This window comes from Portunus trituberculatus, chromosome 31 (genome assembly GCF_017591435.1).
Source record: "Portunus trituberculatus isolate SZX2019 chromosome 31, ASM1759143v1, whole genome shotgun sequence".
NCBI lineage: Eukaryota > Metazoa > Arthropoda > Malacostraca > Decapoda > Portunidae > Portunus > Portunus trituberculatus.
Window position 1 is genome coordinate 24204734 of NC_059285.1, and position 17240 is coordinate 24221973.

General features: G+C 44.0%; 2 protein-coding genes across 3 annotated transcripts in view; one reads left to right on the forward strand and one right to left on the reverse strand.

Annotated features, from left to right (window-relative positions):
- Positions 1-17240, reverse strand: part of LOC123511345 (E3 ubiquitin-protein ligase UHRF1-like) — an 87279-nt gene that overhangs the window by 19610 nt on the left and 50429 nt on the right. The gene's annotated exons all lie outside the window — the stretch shown is intronic.
- LOC123511344 lies at positions 1434-5953 on the forward strand. Its single transcript, XM_045267146.1, has 3 exons — positions 1434-1555; positions 1749-2874; positions 4545-5953. The coding sequence occupies exon 3, from the start codon at positions 4611-4613 to the stop codon at positions 5715-5717; it is 1107 nt and encodes a 368-aa protein (XP_045123081.1). The 5' UTR covers positions 1434-1555; positions 1749-2874; positions 4545-4610; the 3' UTR covers positions 5718-5953.

Genomic DNA, 17240 nt, shown 5'->3' on the forward strand with positions numbered 1-17240 from the left:
GAACAGACAGGCAAAATCCGACCGTGAAAGGTTGAGATGGAGGACTCTCTTTGAAGGCACGAGGGTTCTTGTGGCACCGGGGTCTAATGTGGCCTAACTCACCACATCCATGACACCTGGTAGAGGAAGAAGTCAATGAAGGTGACGAGTGAACAAGCAGTATTTTCTTGAGAGGAGGCTAGAAGGATCGCGGAGAAGACCTGAAGGAGGGTTTGCTGGTGTAGTGTGCCGATGCCCAGTCATCAGCTAGCTGCACTGCTCGGACAAGAGAAGAAGGTCAGTGTTCTTTGATGAAGGTGCGGATGTCAGGATTCAGCGAAGCCAAGAACTGGTCGAGTATCATGAACTTCTTTAGGGAATGGAAGTTTTCCGGAACTTCGGAAGCCTCTAACCAGCTCTGAAATAGACGGATTAAATGAACTGAAAACTGGGAATAATTTTCCCCCGTCTCTAATTTTAGCATTGCGGAAATCAAGGCGATATCCGACTGCAGTCTTCTTAAATCCTGTCAACAGAGACTTCTTAAGAGCGTCATAATCATTGGTGGTTTCAGGAGAGAGGGAGACGTATAAATCAGCAGCTTTTCCCATTAAGAGACATCCCAACCTCACAGCATACGTACTTGGTTCGAGCTGTAACAGCAATGCCACTCTCTCAAAACGGGTGAGATAAGTAGCGACGTCTTCTCCTTCCTGGTACACTGGTAACGTGGGATGAACAGTTACATCTAGGATGATAACAGCGTCAGGCTTACCTTGAGCGGTGAGATGCATTCGCTCAGTTTCAGCTTCCAGCTTGGCAAGTTCTAACCTCTCTTGCCGCTCAGCTTCTTCCCTTTGTGCTTATCGCTCAGCTTCTTCCCTCTGTGCTTGTGCTTGTCGCTCAGCTTCTCGTTCTTGTCGCTCAGCTTCTTCCCTCTGTGCTTGTCGCATGGCTGCTCGCTCCTCCCTCTCATATGCCTGTTGGCTGGTGATGTAGTGCACAATGTCTGATCCTGAGAGACCAAGAGCGGCAGCCTGTTTCTGAAGTTGCTTGAAGGAAGACATGGTAGATACAAACAGAATAAATAACCCCAGAAGAAATACAACCCAACATACAAAAACCTCGCAAAAATTGTAAGCACAAAGACTGAAGAAAATCTGTCAGTCTAAACAAGTGAAGCAATTATAAAATTCTCCACTCAGTAAACACAGCAAAGGAAGCTATGTGGATAAATAACAATTTACAGGAATGGACGTCTGTAAGGAACTCACTTCCGGGCCTCAGACAGTGAGTGCGCGCTCAAGGCGACTATACAGTTGTAAACCTTTCAAGGGCTGGAACAATAGAGCAATTAATAATAGCACAAGTTAATCCTGGCGAGATCGCCACATGTCAGGGAAACGGATGGCCACGATCTCTCGCCCTCAAAATGTATGATGTTAAGCATTTCACGTCACGGATTGAGTGACGTCACAGCGGTTCCAACGAGATGCCAATCCGCCAAATCACCGACAGTCGTTTTCCACCTTCCCGCAGTCACGCACGCTGCTGCTCCACTTTGGATACTTTGCTGGTAAGCTTTCTCCTATACAGTCCAAAGTTGACTGTGGGTGAAAAGTACATCGTTGGACTACAAACATCTGATAATACACTCCCCTTTTCCTGCTTTTATGCAGTCGGGAGTTTGTGGGTGAGTTTTCTACCACCGCACAATAACAACATATGGTAGGTGTTGATCGCATTATCTCTGTCTCCTTTTTGGGCAGTGTGATGTCGGGCATGGAACAGTCTCTTCCCACGCCCCACCGTTCATCATCCTCTGGTGGGAAAAAGAGGAGACGATCCTGTGGATGAATTCACCCTTCCACAAAATGACGCTTCGCTCCCAGGGACCAGTCAGGCCGCCACCGCCACGTCAGCACAGCCTTCTGTGTCTGACGACCGGGTTGCCCTGGATAGACTGTCTACCCTCGTGTCTGGCCTTATCGAAAAGTTGGACAGGGACACCGGGACTGACTTCAGTGGCTTTCATGCCCTCTCTTCCTCGGAAGAGGAGGAAGTTTTTGTTCCTCCGACTCCGTGCACGAGCCAGCCTGACCCTCTTGACAGCCTGGACCAGCTTGGGCGTGAGGAGGGTGCAGATGAGGATTTCCTGAGGGCTTTGAGTGACCTTTCTGGCCATTTCCATGGCGAGGAGAAAAAGGGAGACCCGCTGTCTGACCAGTTGGCCACCATCCTCAACGCCAGTCTTCGCCGTCGACCTTTGTCAGAGAGTGTGAAGTTAACTTGTGGAAAAATCAAGCTTCCGAGTAATGTGCCGAACCTCGCTGTGCCTGTGACAAACGCGGCGATAACTAAGGCCATGAGTGTAAACGGGAGGCTGGTAGATACCAAGCTTTTCCAGACTAATTGCCTACTGACAAAGGCATTAGTCCCTATTGCTGTGTGTCTTGATGATATTGGGAAAAAGAAGGACAAGAGTTTGGCTTGTTATTTAGATGGCCTTAATAGTTGTTTGCGCCTTCTCACTTCAGCGGTGAATTACCTAAATCAGCTGCGCAAGGATGTTGCCCGTATCCATGTCCGTGACTCGGCCATGGTTGATCTCTGCAAGTGGGAATGTGAAGTTGGTCAGCAGGAGTTATTCCCCTTTGACGTTACCAAGAAATGTGAGGAGATCCACAAGGCAGGCCGGCTGGGCAGGCCGTCTTTTCGCCCACCTGCTAAGTCATCTGGCAAAAGGTACTCTTCCTTTTCCCGCACAACCCACCGGTCTTCTCAGGCTCACCACCAGTCCCGGCCTCGTTCTCAGACTCGGCCTTTTTTCGCCCAGCGGCCACCCCAGGGGAGGGGGATGCACGGGCCGAAGCTACACCATCAGTAATCTCTCCGGTGAGTTCCTTAACTCCACAGTTAGTTAATACCCCTGATAACTTTAGAGGGGGAAAAATTTTTTCTGCTCAGCCCCTGTGGCAGTCTCTCACACAGGATTCCTGGATTTATGATGTGGTGAGGGGGAAGTTCATAGAGTTTATATCTTTACCTTTTCAGACTGTTCCTCCACGCCCTCTAACTCTGTCTAGGGCTGACGATCGAGCTCTGGCCAATGCTTTACATCATTTCCTTCGTCATTCTATTGTGGAGCATTGTTTCCCTGATGTATCTGGCTATTTTTCAAATGTGTTTCCCATCATCAAGCCGGTTGGGCCAGCGAGAGTAATTCTAAATTTGAAGCATCTTAATACATATGTTCCTTATTTGCATTTTAAGATGGACACATTGAAGGATGCGATGCCTTTAATTTCTCCTAACTGTTTTTTGTTACAGTGGATTTTAAGGATGCTTATTACTCCATTTATGTTAGACCTGAGGACAGAAAATGGCTACAATTTATTTGGAAGGGCCAATTTTTCAGATTTACTTGTCTTCCGAGGGGTTATCTTCCGCCCCTCGCCTTTTTACAAAATTGATGAAACCTGTCCTTTCCCACCTGCGATCCCTTGGGATAGTAGTCTTATGTTATCTTGATGACTGCCTATTCATTGCTCCATCAGTAGAGATTTTACAGACTCAGGTTGGCTATGCTTTACTTCTCTTTGATTCCCTGGGTCTCACTATCAACGTGCAGAAGTCTGTTTTGGAGCCAACACAGAAGGTTACTTTTCTGGGTGTGGTTCTGGATTCTGTCGCCATGGCTGCTACTTTACCATTCAGTAGGAAGGAGCGCATCAAGGAACAAGGCTTGCTTCTTCTCAAGGGTAATGTCACTCTACAGGACTTATCATCTTTTATTGGTTTGGCTGTGGCTTCTGCCCCTGCAGTAGAATTAGCTCCTCTCCGTTACAAGTACCTGGAAATATTTAGAAATCAGGGTCTAGTTCGCTCCTGTGGTGATTATTATGCCAATGTTATTTTGGATGACCATGCCAGATATTTGATCTCTTGGTGGGTGGCTAATATAGACTTTCAGGAGAAGTCTCTACTCTCTTCTTCCCCAGATTGTGAGTTGTTCACAGATGCCTGCCTCACTGGTTGGGGTGCTTCAATAGGGAATGTCACGACTGGAGGTCACTGGGCCCAAGAGGAGCTAGACCATATTAACATCTTGGAGTTAAAGGCCATTCTGTTGGGCTTGCAATCCTTGTGTAAGGATAGGACTGGCTCCCATGTTAGGCTCAGATCGGACAACACCACTGCAGTTGCTTGTATTGATCGTTGTGGCAGTACAAGACCTAACCTTCATGTTCTTACCGAAAAGATTTTTGAGTGGGCTGCTTCTAGGATATTACTCTATCTGCACAGCATGTACTGGGTTTGGACAATGTAACAGCTGATGTAGAATCTAGGGTCACCAGGATGGATGGTGAGTGGATGTTACTGCCATATATTTTTCACAAAATTTGTCAGCTTTTTTATACTCCTGGGATTGATCTTTTTGCCACTCGCTTAAATGCTCAGTTGCCTGTCTATGTCTCCTGGCGGCCAGACCCATCTGCTATGTGCACTAATGCCTTCACCTTGGATTGGAAAGATAAGAGCTTATATGCCTTTCCACCTTTCAGCCTTGTATCCAGAACTCTTCGGAAACTGCAGGACGACAAAGCAACAGCTCTGATGATTCTTCCATTATGGTCGACTCAAGTATGGTTCCCAACAGCTTTGCAGTTGCTGACAGAAGATCCAGTTTTGCTTCCTCGCTGTCCCCTGTTTCTCCCTCAGCAACCAACTCTACCACACCCTCGGGCTCAGGGGTTGGTTTTGACAGCGATGGTGCTCTCAGGGCAGCATTCACGGATCGCGGCCTTTCGCCGGAGGTTGCCCAGTTTTTGCTTCACTCCTGGAGATCTAGCACTAAGGCACAATATGGGCCGCATATCAAGAGATGGTTGTTATTTTGCCTCAGAAGGGAAGTTGATCCACTTCAGCCATCTGTGAGTATTCTATTAGATTTCCTTTTGTTGGAATTTAAACGCAAGACAGGTCGTGGATACAGCTCCATGAACACCATTCGCTCAGCCATCTCAGTTATTGCTACTATTGACGGCCGTCCGGCAGGACAACATCCTTTAGTCACGCGATTTATGAAGGCAGCTTTCCTGGAGAGACCTTCTTTTCCCCGCTCTCATACAACTTGGGATCCTCAGATAGTGTTAGATTTTTTTTGTGGTCTTGGTCCTACTGTGGACTTGTCTCTTCTTCAATTGTCCAGAAAATTAGTTACTCTTATGCTTTTGTTGTCGGGCCATCGTGGTCAAATCTTACATTTGCTAGACATTAGGAACATGTCTCTCATGGAGTCACAGGTTGTTTTTGGGATTGGGGATTTGTTGAAGACTTCTCGTCCTGGGGCCCACATATCAAGTTTGGTTTTCGACGCCTATCCACATGACAGCTGCTTGTGTATCGTTGACGCCATCAAGCATTACCTGGATAGGACTAGATCCATCAGAGGATCACTTACAGGGTTTTTCCTGACTACGCGACCTCCGGTGAGGTTGGCTTCTAAGGATACATTGCGTCGTTGGGTAAAGGATGTGATGAGAGCTGCTGGCGTTGATGTTACTGTTTTCTCTCCCCACTCTACTAGGTCAGCCTCTTCCAGCAAGGCAGCCCGGAGGTTGCCCCTTTCTACAATAGTCTCCACCATTGGATGGGCCAGGGAGTCTACCTTTACTCGGCATTACCACAAGCCTCTTTCTCAGCCTGGCCAGTTTGCAAGGGCGGTTTTGTCCTAATGGTTCTGAGATTGTCTCTTGTTTAATATTTGTAAGGCCTTGTGGTCACTTTTCTTTGGTTTGCCATTATACTTTTGTATTTGTATGTATCTGGGATTGGGTCCCACATTTTTTGTATAACGGGTTGTATTATAATTATTAGCACTGTGGCTTACATTGGTTTGTATTGTTTGTCACCTGGACAAGTTTTGTAAGGTCACTTTGGGTTTCAATACATGGGCTATGCCTTACTCTGTTATGGTTGTTTTTCCTTTCCAAAGGTCAGGGTTTTACTCCCCTTTCTCCTGGTTTCTGTAGGTTTGAGGAACCTCTCTAAATCTCTCGTTGGAACCGCTGTGACGTCACTCAATCCGTGACGTGAAATTGTAAGATTAAACGAATACTTACCAAGTGTGAAGTTTGATCGCAATTTTACGATCTATTGAGGACGTCACAGGGGTGTACAACGCCCCCCCTCCCTACCCTGTCTGGTTTTACTTGGGCTTTGGGGCATGTTTCCTACCTGTTTTGTAAATGCTTCCTCAAACCTACTCTCTAAATTGACTGTCGGTGATTTGGCGGATTGGCATCTCGTTGTACACCCCTGTGACGTCCTCAATAGATCGTAAAATTGCGATCAAACTTCACACTTGGTAAGTATTCGTTTAATCTTACAATTACTGGTAAAAATGCATGAATCACTCTGATTTTTATGTTGTGAAGTATTGGCAACATGTACATCAATATTAGATATTTATCCCAATTCTAGTCCCCTACCCCACCATGCAATTGCAACTAAAACTTATCAGTGTTATTCTGGTGTCATTTTCCTGTGACTAAGACATGTTATGATATGAAATGTTTTGACGCCATTAGATTTTTCATTTAATACAAAATTATAAGTCACACATATAAAAAAAAATAGCAACGTGAATTGAATGCAGAAGTATTCTTCTGCTTTTTAGTTTTTGTTTCATTGAAATCAAGCTAAAAATTGGCTTCAAAATAGATTCTAGAAGGGGAATAACTTATGTTTTGAGATACAAGCCAATAAAGTTTAATAATCGATCTCGATCCTGTTATAACAAACTAGGAAGTTTATTCAGGTTTACTATATGTTCTTTTTTATTATCTACAATCACATAATACAATCAGATGTATTTCTAAGCACATCAGGCTCCTAGTCCTCCCCTGTCAATGATATGTTGGTCCTGAAGATGCTTTTTCTTTTCTGACATCCAGCTCACTTTTTCTGGCTGTGGTATGTTCTTAAAGTTGCATGTTGTGCAGTGCATAGTCATGGTGTTCTTGTATACATCAGGCTTGAAACTGTAGTCAAAGGCAGGATCTGGGCATGAACGAGAGGAAAGTAGATTTTTCAGCCTCCTTTTCGTCAGCATGACAAACTCATCATCACTATCCACATCTTCATTTCCTTCCCCAATATTTTGTAGAAGAGCTTCCCTAATTGTGAGTAATGAGGCCTTTTCTTCTTCATTTCCTTTTCTTTGTTCTGCATGAGATGTGGTGGGCTATGGAGTGGGAGTGGCAGGCAGTGTGACAGTGGTGAGGGTGGTGGTGGTGGGTGACACAAGGATGTGTACTGGAGCATTTGAGGTGTCAGGTTCAACACACTCTTTTTATTCTTTGAGCTTCCATACTCATATTCCAGGTGTCCTTCCTCTGCTTATACTTCTTAGACATCCGTCAGTTGGCAGTAGGTGAAAAGCAGGATGCAGTAAATAAATTACATGCTGTTTAGCAGAGTGAAGGGCGGGCAGCGAGAGACGCAGCAACCTCTCTGACTGATAGCTTTCCCCCTACAGAGTCTCACTGGTGCCTTGGCTGACACCACCCATAGACTTTCAGTGTTGCTGTATCATGTCCACCAAAAAGTTTTTTTCGTAGTTTTTGAAAGAAAAAAACTGATTCTGCTGATGTAAACAAACGCACGTGGTTGAGTACAGGACCTTTAAATGGCAATTAAACGGAAACCAATGCATATTTCGCCATAAAATTTTGTGAAATAATAGCTAACTTACCACATTTTTTTTTTCCACAAAAGCATTATTTTTTCATATTTTTTTGGTCTCTAAACCGGACGCTCCCCTTAAGATCATTAATGAATAATAGGAAAGGAGTGGGTGACAAGACAGAACCCTGACAAACACCACTGTTAATAAATTTAGAATAAGAACAGTGGCCGTCTACCACGGCTACAATAGAACAGTCAGATAGGAAACTTGAGATAAAGTTGCAGAGAGATGGATAGAACCCATAGGAGGGCAGTTTTGAAATCAAAGCTTTGTGCTAAACTATCAAAAGCTTTTGATATGTGTAATGCAACAACAAAAGTTTCACTGAAATCTCTAAAAGAGGATGCCCAAGACTCTATCAGGAAAGCCAGAAAATCACCTGTAAGAGCAGCCTTGACAGAAGCCATACTGGCGATGAGAGATTGTGAAGTGACAGATGTTTGAAAATTTTTCTTTCAGGATTGATTCAAAAACTTTAAATAAGAAAGAAATTAAAGTTATAGGATGGTAGTTTGAGAGATGAGAACGGTCACCATTTTCAGGAACAGGCTGAATGTAGGCAAACTTTCAGCATGAAGGAAAGGTAGAGGTCGATACACATTGTGGTGAAGGTAGCTTTCTCGTTTTCGTTTCTTTGGTATATACATATATTGCTTATGGTTCGATACCTCAAACCATGAATCAGAGTTAATGTATGAGGGGTCCAGCACTGGGACTGGGTCACTTACCACCCTGCACTATGGTGGTCAAGGTCTCTAGCCAAGTAAAGCCTTGAGTTCCCGAAGGCCTTTTCTTTTGACCTCACCACACACATAGTTGAAAGAGTTTGGCCAGGCAAGATGCAAGCAAGATAGCAGTTTTTGAGAACAATAGGAGGGACCCCATCACATCCATAAGCTTTCTGAGGGTTTAGGCCAGAGAGGGCATGGAAAAGTCATTACAGAGATCTTTAATTGAAGGCATGAAATAGTCAGAGGGAGGAGGAGAGTAAGGAACAAGCCCAGAATCATCCAAGGTGGAATTGTTAGCAAAGGTTTGAGAGAAGAGTTCAGCTTTAGAGACAGATGTGATGGCAGTTGTGCAATTAGGATAAAATGAAGGAGGAAAAGATGAAGAAGTAAAGTTATTGGAGATGTTTTTGGCCAGATGCCAGAAGTCTTGAGAGAAGTTCGTAGTTTGAGAGATTTTGACATATTCTATTTATCAAAGAGTGTTTGGCAAGTTGAAGAACAGACTTGGTATGATTCCAGGCATAAATATGAAGTGCATGAGATTCAGGTGATGGAAGGCTCAAGTACCTTTTGTGGGCAACCTCTATGTTAAACCAAGATTTAGAAAGTTTAGGTTGAGATAAGGAGTGAGGAATGTACGCCTCCATGCCAAACACCATCACCTCTGTTATGCGTTCAGTACACAGAAACGGGTCTCTGACATAGAAACAACAATCATTCCAAGGAAAATCAGCATTATACTTTCTCAGGTCCCCTAACTGGAAGAGGCAAAATGCTAGTTTTTATTCATTATTCATTAATGATCTTCCTACCAAGAAATCTGGTACCCAAAGGCACCCCACACCATAACACTGTCTGGGTGTTTCACTGTCCCCTCTGTATACTTGGGGTGGAAGGATCTGCACCGCCGCAACCTCACCTTCCCCCACGGTTGCCAGTCACCGTGAGCGTTGCTTCGTCACTCCAGAGTACAGTCTTCCACTTCTCCAGATCCCAATTGAGATATTTCTTTGAAAAAATCACCCTTTTCTTCTTTTGCTGGTTTGTTAGCAGCGGCTTTCTTCGAGGGGCACGATGTTGGAACCCAAGGTCGCCACGGCGTTTCTGGATTGTTCTAACAGAGGTGTTTTCGAGAAGCTGCGTGTTCCTTTCCTTGAGTTCTTTTGCAGTAATTTGAGGTTCCTGTTCCACTTGACGTTGGAGTAACTTGAGGGTCCTCTGTGAGTTCTTCGTGGCCTTCCTGGCCTCTTCTTGTGAAGCGGTACATCAGCGTCTCCCGTCTCCCTTTTTCTTGGTCCACATGATTATAGGGTCTTCTGTACTTAATAAATCGAAGGAAACCTTGACTGAGGCAGACTAGCGGCCTTGAAACTCAAGTATTTTTTTACTGTCTCTCTCGCCAAGAAATGACTGTAGTGTTCAATGCCTCAAAAATTCAATTCCTCCATCTATCAACTTTCCTACGTCAAAAGATCACGCAGGTCAGTGACACCCTCCTCCCTCACCACCTGACCAGCACTCTCTCTCTCTCTCTCTCTCTCTCTCTCTCTCTCTCTCTCATGCAAATTATAGCATTTAACAGGTGCCTTTGTTATACAGTCCCATGTAAAACTGGATTTTACTGTATAGCAGCATTTATTTACATGAATGATCGTCGTGTCACCACGCTGTACTATAAAGGTAATGGTTCCAGCTTTGGGTTTGGCTTTAGCATATGATCACACTACGGTGAGAACAATACAAAAGTTATTTATATCTAGTTTAATTCAATTGCTTTATTCTTGTGTGTATCTGATCACTTAACAAGTGCCTTCGGAACACAGTACAGGCAATATTTGCTTAACGAACGGGTTATGTTCCAAAAAAATCGTTCGTTGTGCGAATTTTCATTAAGAGAACCAATTATAACAAGTTTTGACCCCTAACTTGAACTTCCATTGAGAGTAAACAAAGTGAGAGTGCATCATAATACAGTAAAATGTTTAATGAAAGTAAAAACATTATGAAGTTAAACATTAACATTTAAGCAGTTTAATTTAAGACTAAGTCATTATAATGTACACTAATATATGTATGTACGTAACTTTATAATGTTGATGATCTTAAATTTATGAAGGGAGGGAGAGTGGAGCAGGAAAGATGCTAGCTGCCAACCTGTGGAATGTAAACAAAGGGCGCATCATTGTACCGCATACAAAACTTATGTACCACATTTCCACAAGGCTTTCCATTTTATCCATTGCAGAGTCACCAGTTCAGGTGGTTCTTTTTTTAGCTTGCAAGGAAGATACGGTCTCACCAGCCTTCTTAATACAGTCTGCTGACTTGAAACTAGTAGACACAGTAGATGGAGTCAAGCCATGGTGACGAGCAATGCTATTAGTTTTCTCGCCTCTCTCGTGTCTGAATAATATCCAGCTTCACTTCAAGACTATGAGACTTCCTAGTCTTCTAGGCAACATTGTAGGACTAGTTGCAGGGCATTTTGGTGGCATGTTGAGCGTGAGATGACGAGCTGGTGCTGGACCCTGTTTTTTGTTTTGAACTAAAAGCATGGAAGGATAGGGGAGTGATTGGTGTGCGTTTTGTCCACGACAGGTGCTGGTGTATTTAAAAGCCTGTCGTCTTGCGTGAAACGGTGGGGCTTTCAAACTTGGAAAAAATTACCTGGATAAAAATTAGTTAAAGCGAGTTTGGTGTTCATTATACGAGCAGATGGTAGTAAAAGGAAACGTTCGTTGTGGCAAAATTTCGTTGTGTGAATGTTCGTTAAGCGGGGGTTGCCTGTACAGTAATACTCCGCTTAACGAACAGGATAAAGGATGTCAAAGCTGTTTGTAGAGAAGAAATTCGTTAAGCGGATGTAATTTTCCCATAGGAAATAATGGAAATAGGGGGGATGCGTTCTAGGCTGGTACCCAACATACCATATGGGTTAAATATATATATATATATATATATATATATATATATATATATATATATATATATATATATATATATATATATATATATATATATATATATATATATATATATATATATATATATATATATATATATATATATATATATATATATATATATATATATATATATATATATATATATATATATATATATATATATATATATATATTTATTTATTTATTTATTTTTTTTTTTTTTTTTTTTTTTTTACATAGGGAAGAGGGCCAGCCAAGGGCAAAAAAACGAAAGTTAGAAAAAGGCCCACTTGAGCGCTGGCTCTCCAAAGACTTCAAAAAGTGCTAAAACCGTCAGCCAGAATTAGGGGAGCAAATGCCTCGATACCTCCCTTTTAAAAGAAGACAAGTTGTAGGAATTCGGAAATACAGATGCAGGGAGAGAGTTCCAGAGTTTACCAGTGAAAGGGATGAATGATTGAGCGTACTGGTTAACTCTTGCATTAGAGAGTTGGACAGAATAGGGATGAGAGCAAGAAGAAAGCCTTGTGCAGTGTGGCTGCAGGAAGAGGGGAGGCATGCAGTTAACAAGATCAGTAGAACAGTTACCATGAAAATAGATAAAATATAGAAAGGGATGCAACATTTTGGCGGTGAGAAAGAGATTAAAGACAGTTAGTCAGAAGAGGGGAGTTGATGAGATGAAGAGCTTTCGATTCCACCCTATCAAGCAAAGCTGTGTGACTGGAACCCCCCCAAACATGCGAAGAGTACTCCATACAGGGATGGATAAGGTCCTTATACAGAGTAAGCAGTTGGAGGGGCAAGAAAAACTGTCAGAGATGCCTCAGAACACCTAATTTCATAGAAGCTGTTTTAGCAAGAGATGAGATGTGAAGTTTCCAGTTAAGATTATGAGCAAAGGACAGAAAGAGGATATTCATTGTGGAAGAGGGAGACAGTTGAGTGTCATTGAAGAAGAGGGGATAGTTGTCTGGAAGGTTGTGTCGAGTTGATAGATGGAGGAATTGAGTTTTTGAGGCATTGAAAACTACTAGATTTTCTCTGCCCCAATCGGAAATCTTAGAAAGATTGGAAGTCAGGTGTTCCGTGACGTCCCCGCGTGATCTGTTGATTTCCTGAAGGGTTGGACGTCTCTGAAAGAATGTGGAAAGATGTAGGGTGGTATCATCAGCATAGGAGTGGATAGGACAAGAAGTTTGGTTAAGAAGGTCATTAATGAACAATAGAAAGAGAGTGGGTGACAGGACAGAACCCTGAGGAACACCACTATTAATAGGTTTAGGAGAACAGTAGCCGTCTACCATAGCAGCAATAGAGCAGTCGGAAAGACAACTTGAGATAAATATGTCTAATGCAACAGCAAAAGTTTCACCGAAATCTCTAAAAGAGGATGACCAAGACTCAGTAAGGAAAGCCAGAAGATCACCAGTAGAGCGACCTTGACGGAAGCCATATTGGCGATCAGACAGAAGATTGTGAAGTGACAGATGTTTGAGAATCTTCCTATTCAGGATAGATTCAAAAACTTTAGACAAGCAAGAGATTAAAGCTATAGGACAGTAGTTTGAGGGGATAGAACGGTCATCCTTTTTAGGAACAGGCTGAATGTAGGCGAACTTCCAGCAGGAAGGAAAGGTACAAGTCGATAGACAAAGTTGGAAGAGTTTGGCCAGGCAAGGTGCAAGCACAGAAGCACAGTTTTTGAGAACAATAGAAGGGACCCCATCAGGGTCCATAAGCCTTCCGAGGGTTTAGGCCAGCAAGGGCATGGAAAACATCATTACGAAGAATTTTGATTGTAGACATGAAATAGTCAGAGGGAGGAGGAGAGGGAGAGACAAGCCCAGAATCGTCCAAGGTGGAGTTGTGAGCAAAAGTTTGAGAAAAGAGTTCAGCTTTAGAGACAGAAGAGATGGCAGTGGTGCCATCAGGATGAAATAAAGGAGGGAAAGATGAAGAAGTGAAGTTATTTGAGATGTTTTTGGCTAGATGCCAGAAGTCACGAGGAGAGTTTGAGTTTGAAAGATTTTGACATTTCCTATTTATGAAAGATTGTTTGGCAAGTTGAAGAACAGACTTGGCATGATTCCGGGCAGAGATATAAAGTGCATGAGATTCAGGAGATGGAAGGCTCAAGTACCTTTTGTGGGCAACCTCTCTATCATGTATAGCACGAGAACAGGCTGAGTTAAACCAAGGTTTAGAAGGTTTGGGTTGAGAAAAAGAATGAGGAATGTACGCCTCCATGCCAGATACTAACACCTCTGTTATGCGTTCAGCACAGAGATGGGTCTCTGACACGGAAGCAATAATCATTCCAGGGAAAATCAGCATAATACCTCCTCAGGTCCCCCAACTGGCAGAGGCAAAACGCCAGAGGCACCTTCGCTTTGGGGGATCCTGCGGAGGGATTGGAAAAATAGGACAAGATACAGAAATGAGATTGTGATCAGAGGAGCCCAACGGAGATGAAAGGGTGACAGCATAAGCAGAAGGGTTAGAGGTGAGGAAGAGATCAAGAATGTTGGGCGTGTCTCTAAGACGGTCAGGAATACGAGTAGGGTGTTGCACCAGTTGCTCTAGGTCATGGAGGATAGCAAAGTTGAAGGCTAGTTCACCAGGGTGGTCAGTGAAGGGAGAGGAAAGCCAAAGCTGGTGGTGAACATTGAAATCTCCAAGAATGGAAATCTCAGCAAAAGGGTAGAGGGACAGAATGTGCTCCACTTTAGAAGTTAAGTAGTCGAAGAAATTACTATAGTCAGAAAAGTTAGGGGAGAGATAAACAGCACAGATGAATTTAGTTTGAGAGTGACTGTTAAGTCGTACCCCGATGGTGAAAAATTCGGAAGACTCAAGAGCGTGGGCACGAGAGCAAGTTAAGTCGTTGCGTACATAAATGCAACTTCCAGCTTTGGAATGAAAATGAGAATAGAGAAAGTAGGAGGGAACAGAGAAGGGGCTAATGTCAGTTGCCTCAGATAGCTGTGTTTCGGTGAGGAAAAGAAGATGAGGTTTAGTTGTTAGGTTATATTGGTATATTATTTACAACTATGTAGGAATATATTGATTAGGGCCGCGAACACCAAGGACTGCAGGTTGCCGAGAGGGGAGGCCTGAGGCCGCCAGGAGGGTGGGCAGGTCGAATGTTGTGACGCCCAGGGCGGACAGCTGGGAGCTTTGTGGAGTGTGGTAGGAGTAGAAGCGTTATATAAGTAAAAGGTTATATTGTTATATTATTTACAACTATGTAGGAATATGAAACACAAGCTTGTTTTTGTTGTTGATTAGGGCATGAACGCCAAGGACTGCATGTTGCCAGAGGGGTGGACGCCTGAGGCCGCCAGGAGGGTGGGCAGGTCGAATGTTGTGATGCCCAGGGTGGACAGCTGGGAGCGTAGTGCAGTGCGGTGGGAGTAGAAGCGTGGGCAGCAGGGCAGGAAATGCAATAGGAAAGGGCAATGGGGATCAGCAGACAAGCACCGACGGTGCAAGTGAGCTGCGAGTGTCGTGTGGCCCAGGCGAAGGCTCCGGAGTTGTTATTGTTGTGATAGGTGCGTGAGCCCTCAAGGTCGTCAACCTCCCCGTTGTCATGGTAACAGGATTCCCATTTTTTTCTTCACTCCCTTACACACAGCTGCTGCCTCCCTTCTCATGTCTTTTAATTATGTCCACTTTTTCTTGTAGCGTAATGGTTTTCCTTTTCTTAGCATCACTGCTATCACTCAGGAGTTTTTTTTTGGTGCCATTGAGCAAGATACTAAGATAGTCAGCAAACGCAGATGTAGGAACACTCTTGCCAGGGGCGACGGTGTGGTGGAACTGAGGTACGTAGAGTGTTATTGTATTCAAGCATGAGGTGGGCGGTGTGGTGGATAACCACTAGTGACGCCTGGCGGCCAACAATAACAATAAACCCCATGCTCTACGATTTATAAATTTTCAATTTTTTAAATCTTAAATTGCCTTATAGTGGACTGACGTAAGTGCGAGTTTGACGTAACTCGAGACCGACGTAACCCGAGACCTTACTGTATACGTATATATATATATATATATATATATATATATATATATATATATATATATATATATATATATATATTTCTATTAGCTTTTTACAAGCCTTGCCCCCCAGAAAGGATTTTGTAATGCATAAAGTGAAATCTTACATGAAATACCAAAAAATAGAGCAGAGATGATGAGATTGGCCACAGACAGCGGAGACTCCAGTGACTTGGCTGCTGCTTCTTTTTCTTGTGACCTTTCTAGCTTGACGTGTTGTCTTTCACCATGATATTAAATTTGTTTTCACTCCTCTATTGCCTGCCATAATGGATATCATATCTTAGTACTCATATATGCTCATGCCATGAGGATAACCTGGACTCCGTGGCAGTGAGTGATAGTGATCTCTCGTTTATCGCAGTTAATGGATACCAGAACCCCGCCGCGAAAGGTGAAAAACTGCGAAGTAGGATTTGCCCCCCTCCCCCCATGAATTTTACGTCAAATCACCTTCTGCCACGTGAAGATTCCTACATGAGATAAGCCATCCGCGCACCTGCCAGTCAGCTGCTGGACAGTTCCCAGGCTGGTCAGACGTGTGTGAAGTCGTGGTCTTCGTTTTCCACGTGTTTCCTTCGGTCGGCTTTTGTCACGGCAGGTACTTTGCCTTTACTACTCAGGTTGAATCTATGGTACGGGATAGGCCTGCCATAGGGCATTGGTATGGGATGGGTCTGCTGATTTGCCATATTTATATCTTTGTGATGTGACAGTCGGGTTCGGCGACGCCGAGATGTAAACACACCGGGTCGGCGCTCCCATGCCCGGTCATCCCCTGCTCCTGATGACGATGTCCCTTCCTGGCAAGAGGTCATGAAAGAACTGATGCAGTTGAAAGGTGAAGTGGCTAAGCTGACGGCTGCCCAGTCCCGTGCCCCGCAGACGCAACAGGTGACTTTCCAGGCAGGTCCTTCTGGGTTGCAGGCAGCTACTTCACCTGCGAACTTTTCTGGCTTTGTGCCCTCCACTGATGAGGAAGAAGGTGAGGTTCGGGATATTCCTCATAGGGGCAGTGTTTTATTGCAGGCGGTAACGGTACTGGGTTCCACGAACAGTGTTGATGTGGATATTGATCCTAAGGTGGCTGCTATGGTAAATATATTTTTTGAGAAAGGGCTAGAGGAGGAGGATTACAAATCCATTACTGAGGATTCAGTCACTAGGCATCCCAACAACTGCCCCACTCTGGCCCCAGTAGAGTGTAATCCTCAGATCCTGGCAGCCTTGAAAACGGACGCTAAGAAGGTGGACTCTCGCCTCACAGAAATCAGTGCTGACATTATTTCTGCGGGTACCATTCTAATCAAGTCACTCTTAGAGTTGGATCGACTTGCACAGAATACTGGTAACTCACAGGTGGCACAAGAGGTTGGTAAAATTAATGGTGCACTGGCACTTTTGGGTCATGCCAACTTCAGGACTAATTTGGCCAGGAGGCTTCTTATGAAGAGGGAGATTAATCCCAAATACGCACATCTGTGCTCTGAGAGAGTGCCTATCACCCGTTTTTTGTTTGGGGATGATCTTTCTCAGTCCACCAAACAGATTGAAGAGACTGACAAATTAAAAGTTAAGTTATCCAACAGGAAGCCTTTCTTCCCATGGAAGTCCACTTCAGGCAGGAACCGGAGCTTCTGGGGCAAGGTAGCTGTCAGGAGCCACGCAACCAGGTTCCAGCCATACGGATCACAGAGGAGTTTCCGGGGTTGCCAGAGGCAGTACTCGGCACGACAAGACCTGGATCCAAAAATGCCAAGGTCGGGG